The sequence below is a fragment of the Rhamphochromis longiceps genome, linkage group LG23 (genome assembly GCF_057381845.1).
Source record: "Rhamphochromis longiceps isolate RC_006_pf linkage group LG23, R_longiceps_female_GT1.1, whole genome shotgun sequence".
NCBI lineage: Eukaryota > Metazoa > Chordata > Actinopteri > Cichliformes > Cichlidae > Rhamphochromis > Rhamphochromis longiceps.
In genome coordinates this window covers 19,511,566-19,522,092 of record NC_140578.1, presented here as the reverse complement: position 1 = coordinate 19,522,092, position 10,527 = coordinate 19,511,566, and the positions used below count along the sequence as shown (strand labels likewise).

Here is a 10,527-nt window from a genome sequence, read left to right as displayed (position 1 = left end):
GTTATTCTATTCCTGTATGAATATCATTGCTTCATTATTAAAGTTTGCAAAATTCTGAGGGTTTTTTTTCTCATTTCAAAATGTGACATGAATAAATAAACAATGGCAAATGGCCTGTATTTGTATAACATTTACTAGTCCCTAAGGACCCCAAAGCGCTTTACACATCCAGTCATCCACCGATTCACACACTGGTGATGGCAAGCTATATTGTAGCCACAGCCACCCTTGGTCGCACTGACAGAGGCGAGGCTGCCGGACACTGGCGCCACCGGGCCCTCTGACCACCACCAGTAGGCAACGGGTGAAGTGTCTTGCCCAAGGACACAACGACCAAGACTGTCAGAGCCGGGGCTCGAACCGGCAACCTGCAAACTCTTGAGCCACGATCGCCCCTGTATAAATAAACGTGAGAGTTTTCAGAGGACTTGAAGATGAGATGCTGGATGCTTCTGCCACCTGATGGACAAACATTAAAGTACATCTCTGAACAAAAACGACTTTACAATTAGTTTTTCACTTTATGATGAAAAAGAACAACTTTTACCCTTAAAGTCCAGTTAATCTAAAATTTCATGATGAGTGATTAATGGATTAATGGGTAAATTACAGAATTTAATGGATTAATTACATGTAAACCGTTAAACGTGTTTCTTTAAAGGTCTTAATATGTTTAGAAAAAAGTTATAGCTCTTTTTTGGTAATTAAAAATAGCAAAAAAGGCTTTGTGACAATAACAGTTAAAGAACCTTTATTTTTAAATAAGTGAGGTTCAAATTTGTTGATTATCCGATGATTTTAAAACACATACATATTAAAACTGAAGAAATGAAGGGAACCTTAAGGTAACACTTAAGTATAAGTATAGAGTAGAATAGCCCCTGAGGGTGGTTTATCCTACAAGCTCAGGTCTTCTACCACAGGCCTGGGAGTTTGAGGGTCCTGTGCAGTATCTTAGCTGTTCCTGGGACTGCGCTCTTCTGGACAGAGATCTTCGATGTTGCTGTTGTAGCCACTTGCCTATAGCCCACATCTTCTCCAGCTCTTCTCTGAGCCTTTGGTATTTCTTGAGGTCCTTCATCCTGATGTTGCTCTCATTCTGTATCACTACATCTATCACTACGGCCATCTTCTTCTTCATCTTCTTCATATATCTACATTTTATTGGATTTCATGTCATGAATGCATAAAAGTACAGAGCCCCGCAGGGGACATGGGAGAAAAAAAAATTAAGACGGACTTTTGTGAGATCTCGCAAAACTTTTGCGAGATCTCACAAAAGTTTGCGAGATCTCGCAAAACTAAGTCGGGATATCTCGCAAAAGTTTTAGCCGCATTCTTCGGACGCCGGCTCAAAGCCGACCGGGAGGTTGAGGCACGATGTGCCGGGAAAGCGGTGTTCCTCCCGGCTGTAGTAGGTCTCGACCTCCCGTTAGCTCGAAGCTAACGGGAGTTCGAAGGCCGAAGATTGCGGCTAAAACTTTTGCGAGATCTCGCAAAACTTTTGCAAGATCCCGAGTTAGTTTTCCGAGATCTCACAAAAGTACGTCTTAATTTTTTTTTCTCCCATGTCCCCTACGGGGCTCCGTAATAAAAGTAATACAATCTTTGATGTGATGAAATTTTAAATTGTATTGTTCTTAAAATATTTCAAATTCTGAAAATTACAACTTGTTACATTTTTGAAAACTATTTTTCATAAAATGAATTAATTTAGTAATTAATATATTGTTAAATTACATTGTTTAAACTTACAGTAATAGCTTTTCGGTGGTTTTACGTTGTCCGGTATTCGTTTTTCAAAAATAAAACTGAATAGTCTTTGACTATAAAATAAAAGACCTTGATGTAAAATTAGGTTTTTGTGTATGGGCAGAAATCTGTGCCATCAGAAACTGAATTTGAATAAGTTCATTTTGAATTTGAATTGCTCAGATTGAATCTGAATTGTAACTTGAATAAATGCTTTTGAAAAACGAATTTGAATTAGTCTAATTTGAAATTGAATTTATGGTTTGAAAATGATCATCACTAAATTGAAATTGAATTTTATATTTTGAAAATGAATTGATTTGCTTTGAAACTGCATTTTATCCTTTAAAAATTCAGCTCTCGAATAATTTCAGTTTCACTTCTCACCATTCAATTTCAGTTCCAAAATTCAGTTTTTTGGAACTTACATCCGGTTCCGGTTCAAGCGCAGATTAATAGAACTACGTTTTACTAGCGGACCGAAAGTGTTACTGACGGGAATCTACAGCGTCTTGAGCTGAATTAAGACTTCAGAAGTCATTCGTCATGTCGAATGACCAGCGGATAAACTCTCAGGTTGGTAATAAATGTATTACATGTATAAGAACAAGCGTCATGTTAACAAATGATAGCCGTACGGTAACTTTTATGCTTATTGTAGCTGTTAGCTAAAAACGCTAATTTAGCGTAGTTTGCCCTGAATTCAGCTTTGACAAACAAATATGATCGACTGTTTCTAGTAGAATTCCAAAGTTGTCATCTTGGACCCTCTCAGAGTACCCCCTCTGTATGCTTGCAGAGACCCCTACAGTAGGGAAACATGCAAAACGGTGCCCAAACCTTTGTGTTTTAGCTTTATTTGTCTTACACAGCATCCCAACTCTTTAGCTAACTTAATAACTTTAGCTAAAGTGAATAGTTAGTCTAATTCATTAGTGCAGCATTACTGGATCACCTCTGTTTGAAGTGATATAATATGATATACAACTTTCACTGTGTTTAACTACCATAATAATTCTACTTAATTAATTTTTTTTTAAAGCATACTGCTCCATTAATATGTTTGACAGGCTGAAGTTGTCGGGTCACCTCCTAAATCGACCATCTTTTACAGGTGTTTTGTGCCAGAAATGGAGTGTCCACTGAAGACTGAAGATACTGAATCTCTACGCCTTGCCATCCATCCCTCTTGTGCCTTCATCTAGACAAGAGACAAACTTAACCACTCTCATATGCTCTGTACCTACATCACCTTCCCTGACAGTCGTAGCTTGGCTCATCTGAGGGTGAAATTATAAGAATGTGTTATTTTGCAAAGTGCTCTCTAGGGTTCCTAAATAAAATATGGCATTGAGGTCTTTTGAATTAATCCCTTCTTCTGAAATATAAGAACCTCTCCTGGTTTTAATGGCACTTTGGATTTCCTTACTTTCTGTTCCACTCCCAACCCCAAATAGATGCTGACAAGCTGCCACAGTAACATGGAAGAGGGAAAGAAGTTGGAAAGGACTACTACAAATAAACCTAATGCCTAACAATGTAAAATAAGAACAATAATAAAGATACGATGAAGTAACAAGTTTTTTGTTTATTCCAAATGATCATCCAGATGTCTGTGACATGTGATGACAAACACCATAATGGAAGGCCTTGGTCATCACATGCTTAAACTCATATATTTTTGCATATGCTGAACAGGCAGTCAGACATGCTGTAACTGTGGGGTAGAAAACAGCATAAACACCATACGGCAGTCCTCGAGGGCATGGAAAAGTTGCATGACACTTTGACCCTTGAGGACTGGAGTTTGAGACCCCTGTCATATGGAATATGACAGGTGTGGTTGAAATGCATGAAGACTCTGAAGCTTCTCTTCTCTTCTGGCAGGACAGGAATGTAGCCTTGTCCTGTGAGCCACTGTAAGGATGTACTTAGAGTAGAACTGGACTGTCACCGGCCTCAGGCTCTTCACCCTTTTCAAAGACAAAGCAGTCATTTAGATAAAATATTAGATATTGTTTACCTGTAAATGCACAAAGTAAATTTAGAAATATAATTATTGTCAAGAGTGAACAAGCACTGATAGTGTAATCTACAGCTGTGGCCAAACGTTTAGAGAATGAGATGTGTTGTTTGCTTATTTACAAAGTTTGCCGTTTCAGTGATAGTTGTAAATCACATTATATCACTTCAAACAGAGGTGATCCAGTAATGCTGCACTAATGAATTAGACTAACTATTCACTTTAGCTAAAGTTATTAAGTTAGCTAAAGAGTTGGGATGCTGTGTAAGACAAATAAAGCTAAAACACAAAGGTTTGGGCACCGTTTTGCATGTTTCCCTACTGTAGGGGTCTCTGCAAGCATACAGAGGGGGTACTCTGAGAGGGTCCAAGATGACAACTTTGGAATTCTACTAGAAACAGTCGATCATATTTGTTGTCAAAGCTGAATTCAGGGCAAACTACGCTAAATTAGCGTTTTTAGCTAACAGCTACAATAAGCATAAAAGTTACCGTACGGCTATCATTTGTTAACATGACGCTTGTTCTTATACATGTAATACATTTATTACCAACCTGAGAGTTCATCCGCTGGTCACTCGACATGACGAATGACTTCTGAAGTCTTAATTCAGCTCAAGACGCTGTAGATTCCCGTCAGTAACACTTTCGGTCCGCTAGTAAAACGTAGTTCTATTAATCTGCGCTTGAACCGGAACCGGATGTAAGTTCCAAAAAACTGAATTTTGGAACTGAAATTGAATTGTAGAACTGAAACTGAATGGTGAGAAGTGAAACTGAAATTATTCGAGAGCTGAATTTTTAAAGGATAAAATGCAGTTTCAAAGCAAATCAATTCATTTTCAAAATATAAAATTCAATTTCAATTTAGTGATGATCATTTTCAAACCATAAATTCAATTTCAAATTAGACTAATTCAAATTCGGTTTTCAAAAGCATTTATTCAAGTTACAATTCAGATTCAATCTGAGCAATTCAAATTCGAATTTAACTTATTCAAATTCAGTTTCTGATGGCACAGATTTCTGCCCATATTTGTGTTTTTAAAATCATATACATAGCATTTTGTGTGCACATTTCTTGCTTTGGTAAGTATACGAAAAACCTCAAAGCTACAATTTTCCCTAAATGTAGTTTTATTTTGAAAACAAAGGGGGAAGTTGAGTAAGCAGCTAACTCCATGCTAGACCCAAACAGCTGATTAGCATAAAGGCTATGAGGCCAGCAGGGTCTCTGGTTGTCTGCTGCACGCAAACGTCAACATTAGAGCTGAAGTTAAACGATGCGATGAGATTAATGAATCTGGAAATAATCCCGTTTAAGGGCTGTGAGAGATACTAACCAGCGTGCTAACAACTAGTTAGCCCTGTTAGCTCCGCTCACAATAATAATATCAGCAGCGGCTGTATTCCGGCACAGTCCCGTCTCTTTAAACGCCAAAAAACTTTAGAATTTAAACAATCCAAATGGAAACAAACCCGCCGAAAAGACGAGACAACAAGAAGTCTCTTCGGGTGAAGGTGATTAGCCTCGGAAACGCCGAGGTCGGAAAGGTATGAGACCCCCTGTTTGTTTTAGCTCAAACCTAAAATAGAGTCTGGTTCATTTACTTGAGCTTGTTATAAACCACCTGTACTGTACTACTGTGAGTTTATGGCTTATAATGTCATATTTGAAACAATTGCATAAAGGTCGTGAAAGATTTTTTTTCTGTAGTCTTTATTCTGTTTTGGATGTCAGTTTTGTTGTTTTTGCGCTCTGGTTTATTTTGTTCACTCTGTCGCCAGACTTCGTTTAAAACCGATTTTAATTACATCTCACCACACGATCTCACAGATTACAGCACCCAGGTAAAATCATTTTCAATATGGTTGCATTAGGCATAATTCGGCGCAGATTTTGGTCATAAAAAGAAAGAATTTATTGTTTTATTACCTTTAATATTTGGAGCATCATGGAGCAGACAGCAACAACTAGCAGGGCACACTTAAACAACGTTTGTTTTATTGTGCTGATACAGCACAATAAAACAAACGTTGTTTGATGTGTGATATTATTGATCAGGCTAGTTTAACCCTGAGAAATCTTTGTTTGGAATTAATGTAAATTTTGACATGAATGTGCTTTTAAAGGGCAGAAGGCTAAAAAAGTTCAAGTTATTAAGGCGTAACAGCTTATTTTTGAAGCCAAATTTTCCAAAATAGGCTCAGAATTGTAGACTGATGATTATTTGAAACACAGTGTCTGCAAATGGGATTATCCAATTAAAACCTAACAAGACACAAATTATCTAAATAAAAACATTAAAAAATTAATAAATCTCAGTTTGATGGATGGTCTGGCGTGAAAGGCAGTGGAGCTCATCTTTAAATATTGTTTATTCTTCAGAGCTGTATCATCAAGCGTTACTGCGAGAAGAGGTTTGTTCCAAAGTATCTGGCAACCATTGGAATCGACTATGGCGTCACCAAGTGAGTTTACAGACTGCTTCCTGTCACTGTGTGTGTAGTGATGTTTTTTTACTGAGCACTAACATGTGTTTTATCTGCCAACAGAGTTCAGGTTCGAGACAGAGAAATCAAGGTGAACATCTTTGATATGGCCGGCCACCCGTTCTTCTATGAAGTGAGTTAAAAACTAGCAATTTATGTTGTTCACATCAGAAGAAATGTATAAAACACATGTATGTTAGAGCGCCACCAAAGATGCTGTGAAAGAGAAATATGAGATAATTCAGATTTACAAGAAAAGAAAACTAGTGAGTAAAATTTACATAAAATTACATAAAATTGCATAAAAGTAAAATGTCTGGAAATTTTATGACAAAAATCCTATTAGATTAAAAAAAGACCAATATGCAACAAGAAGATTTCAAATTCTGACTTATTTTCTCTGAATTTCTTTAACATCAATGGCTGTGACAGACTGTCGTAAAACAAGATATTTTCAAAGGCCAAAAATAAGCCTTCTTGTAATGTTTGCACCCACACAGCAGGCGGCGCTCTGTGAACATGTTTCTTTCTCTATGGTGTTGGTCAGGTGCGTAACGAGTTCTACAAAGACAGCCAGGGCGTGCTGCTCGTGTATGATGTCGGCCTGAGGGAGAGCTTCGATGCCCTCGACAGCTGGCTCGGCGAGATGAAACAAGAAATGGGCTCTCAGGCCAACATGGACAGCATCGTGTTTGTCGTCTGCGCCAACAAGGTCAGACCGAGTGCAGCTTAAAGAGAGAGGAGCTGAAGCAGCTTGATTCAAACTGAGGATGTGCTGTGGAGATGTATTAAGGCCCTGAATGAGATAAAGAAGGATTATTTTGAACTGTGACTCATACTAAGCTGCTCCAGCACAGTCAGAGAACTAAAAAGTATCTGTTTTGTAAAATGTATTGTTTAAAGTGAGTAGGAAATCTTTTATTGAGGTTTATTAAACACACATGCAGCTGGAGGTAAATGTCTGCGTGTTCATACAGGTGGACCTGACAAAGCGGCGAGTGGTGGATGAGGGCGAGGGGCGCCTGTGGGCGGAGTCCAGAGGCTTTCATTACTTTGAGACATCAGCACAGAGCGGCGAGGGCATCAACGAGATGTTTCAGGTATTTCTCGCACACATGCGCAGCTTCCTGTACATGTTTTTTTATGGACCGTGTTTCAGTGAGTGCCGTGTTCTCCACAGGCGTTCTTCTCCTCCATCACTGACATGTGCGAGAACGGCGGAAAGCGCCCGGTGTCGGAGGTCAGCGTCGGCTTCACCAAAGAGCAGGCTGACACCATCCGACGTATCCGCAACAGCAAAGACTCGTGGGATATGTTGGGAGTCAAACCCGGGGCCACGCGGTGAGTCGCCAGCATACAGGCCATCTTTTCAATAAAGTTGTTTTGTTTTTTTGCCACATTGTGTCTAATGCAGTTTACTATCTTTTCATTTCTAGGGAGGAAGTGAACAAGGCGTACAGGAAGCTGGCAGTCCTGCTGCATCCAGATAAATGTGTTGCCCCCGGCAGTGAAGACGCGTTCAAGGCGGTGGTGAACGCCCGCACCTCACTGCTAAAGAACATTAAATAACACACACACACACACACACAACCACACACACACAGACACACACACACACAGAAACAACTGGACCTGCTGTCACTCAGACACAAACTGATGACGAACTTTATTTATTTATTTATTTATTTCTGTATTTATTCAGCGTACGTGTCATGTGTGCCATTTTGCTTGCCACAGTGCGGTATGCCAACATAAACCAGTTTTAACTTATTATATGATATTTTAAACACTACACTGGAGAGAGTATGGAAGACGATGAGTGCCACACAAATGAAAAAGATACAAACTCTGTGAAAAACATTTCAAAATTAAATTATTTCAAATTTTTACTCTTTAAAGGTACTTGTCCTGTGTGTGTCCACTTAAAGCTGTCAAAAACAAATTAAAGGCATAATCACTTAAACTGCATGCTGAATATTTAAAAAAAAGAACTTTAAATTTCAATGTAGCAAAAACCTGCCAAATCCTCATCGTCAAAAACGAATCTGAAACCAAAATGGGTTAAACTTGTAGGCACGGTGGAGTTAAACTACCAGCTTTGCTTTCTTTGTGACTGGAAATAAACCCATCAAAATGTTCTTCTCTGTAATGTCGGGGTTAGTTTAATGTACTTCTCCTGGACAAATCAGAATACTTTATTAATCCCTTAGCTAAGGAGTTTCACATAGTTTCCTATATTCATGTCAATGTCAATTAGGTCACCCACACATGCTGCCCCATTTAAATTAATTTGTTTCTGTAAGTGTTTATATGGAGCTCCTCACATTTGTTCCCTGAAAAAGCATATCTCTACTCTCACACTACTAATTTCCTCCATTAAAATCACTCACCCCAAGTAGCTGACTTGTTCCCTTAACTAGTTAATTTAACCTGTTTCTCGGTTGATTATTGGCCTAAAAGTTTAGTTTGTGTCCAAACTATTAATTTTATTTTTTTTGTACATTGTTTGTTTTATTGACTTACTCCATTATTTCTCTGATTTGTTCCCTCCTACTGTGGATAAAGTGAAAATGTTAATGCATGCCCTTAAATCACTTTTTTCTCCAAAGTGCCAACCTATTCTTTTAACTCATCGAATAGTTTGCTGAACATATTTTTAAGTCTTGTTTCTTTAAAATCAATGGAATCACTTGTGCATGTATATATTTTCTTGGTTTGTTGCCTCAGTTCATTAATTTTTTTCCCTCAAACTGCCAAATATTGTATTGGTTCCCTAATGTTATTTGTTATTACATTTATCCCAAGTAAACTATTACCTAAAAAATATATTTAAAAAATGAATAACTGATTTATTTCTTTGGCAGTTGATAGAAATTACACATTTTGTTAAGATTCAAAATTCCTTATTGGTTTTCTTATTAAGTTATTTTCATTTGAACAAAAATGAACAAAAATATTTCTTGAAGAAAAACAAATTTAAAAAAAAGATTCAACATGGTCATCCCATCACCACATTTTAACGTGTGATTCGTCTTCCATGAGATGAGAGTCATAGTTGATGTTTACATGATGGTAATTAACACGATTGGTTGTTAAAAGAGAGACTTGTGCCCGTTTACTGACTTTGTATCACACAAAATGTCTTGTTAAAGCAGAAAAGTGTTTCATATTGTAAAGAACTCATAGGCAGCATGAATATGTTATCATAGTTTTATATTTTTACATATGTGCAACCAAACAATCCAGAAAGAGGTTCCACTTGTTGCTTTAATGTGATTTTTATGTTATGCTTTAAAGTTCAAGTCAATTGATCTTGATTAGAACATATTGCAAATGTGGCTTTTTATCAACATTTTACATCAGCCCTGTTAATACTCAGCTATATTAATATCTGTGGATGTGAATATATATATATATAATATTTTCAAAATACTAAATTGTAAAGCAACTTTAATTCAGTTTTCCACAGAAGTGATAATATTGAAAGCCAAACCAGTGAATTGAGAAAAGTAAAAAGAGAGAGTAGTGAGAAAAGATAATATTAAATTATGTGAAAAATATTACAAAAGACTATTTTCAAACAAAAATTCTGTAATGATTTATGCGTTATATATTATGAAAATTTCTTAAAGGGATTTCAAATAATTTAAATCCCTTTAATAAAAAAAAAAAAAAAAGATAAATCCCCCAAATTGAAATCTGTAATGAAAACAAAACATTTTGATGAAAACACTATAAAGTCAATTTAACTTACTTTAGAAAAAATATATTAATGCATAATATAAAAGTAAAGTAAGAGGTTAAAAAATAAAAATCACACTAAACTTGAAAGTGGAAGAGGAGTTTTAATGAGCGTTGGCCAATCAGTCATGTTATTTCAACCAGTTTTCTCTCTGTATTCTTTATTTTAATCACATGATTTATGTTACAAACACTCTGAGCTAACTCCTAATGTGACTGTGTGTTTGACGGATGTGTGATTTGGCACAGTTTGAACTCTGTACCTCATGGCTCAAACATAATGAATTCCTGTTGCCTGATGTTTAATTTATACATGTGCACTGAATCTATGTAGAGCCTACGACATAGATTTAACACAAAAGTACAAATTTCCCCTTAGTTTGTGCAGTCATCAGTCACATGATGACGTGCGAGCGCTGGAGTGAGTGTGTGTTACAGTTACAGACTAAATGTTGTTCTGCTAGATTGTTTTTAATTAATAAAAAAGTCACAAAAATGAATTCTGATTTTTATCTTGA

The 10,527-nt window shown here is 36.9% G+C and overlaps 1 protein-coding gene across 1 annotated transcript; it reads left to right on the top strand.

Annotated features, from left to right (window-relative positions):
• The first annotated feature begins 4,936 nt into the window (after positions 1-4,936).
• On the top strand, positions 4,937-10,527 carry dnajc27 (DnaJ (Hsp40) homolog, subfamily C, member 27). Its single transcript, XM_085399231.1, has 7 exons — positions 4,937-5,329; positions 6,165-6,247; positions 6,332-6,401; positions 6,816-6,980; positions 7,246-7,368; positions 7,449-7,609; positions 7,705-10,527. Exons 1-7 carry the CDS (start codon positions 5,243-5,245, stop codon positions 7,835-7,837), a joined length of 822 nt encoding a protein of 273 aa, XP_085255357.1. The 5' UTR covers positions 4,937-5,242; the 3' UTR covers positions 7,838-10,527.

What these genes read in the sequence shown, in the direction of transcription:
- dnajc27 (XM_085399231.1), top strand. Translation starts at nt 5,243, where the DNA reads ATGGAAACAAACCCGCCGAAAAGACGAGACAACAAGAAGTCTCTTCGG. An exon ending in ATCGACTATGGCGTCACCAA is followed by an intron (nt 6,248 to 6,331) that starts GTGAGTTTACAG and finishes ATCTGCCAACAG; the next exon opens with AGTTCAGGTTCGAGACAGAG. An exon ending in TTGTCGTCTGCGCCAACAAG is followed by an intron (nt 6,981 to 7,245) that starts GTCAGACCGAGT and finishes GTGTTCATACAG; the next exon opens with GTGGACCTGACAAAGCGGCG.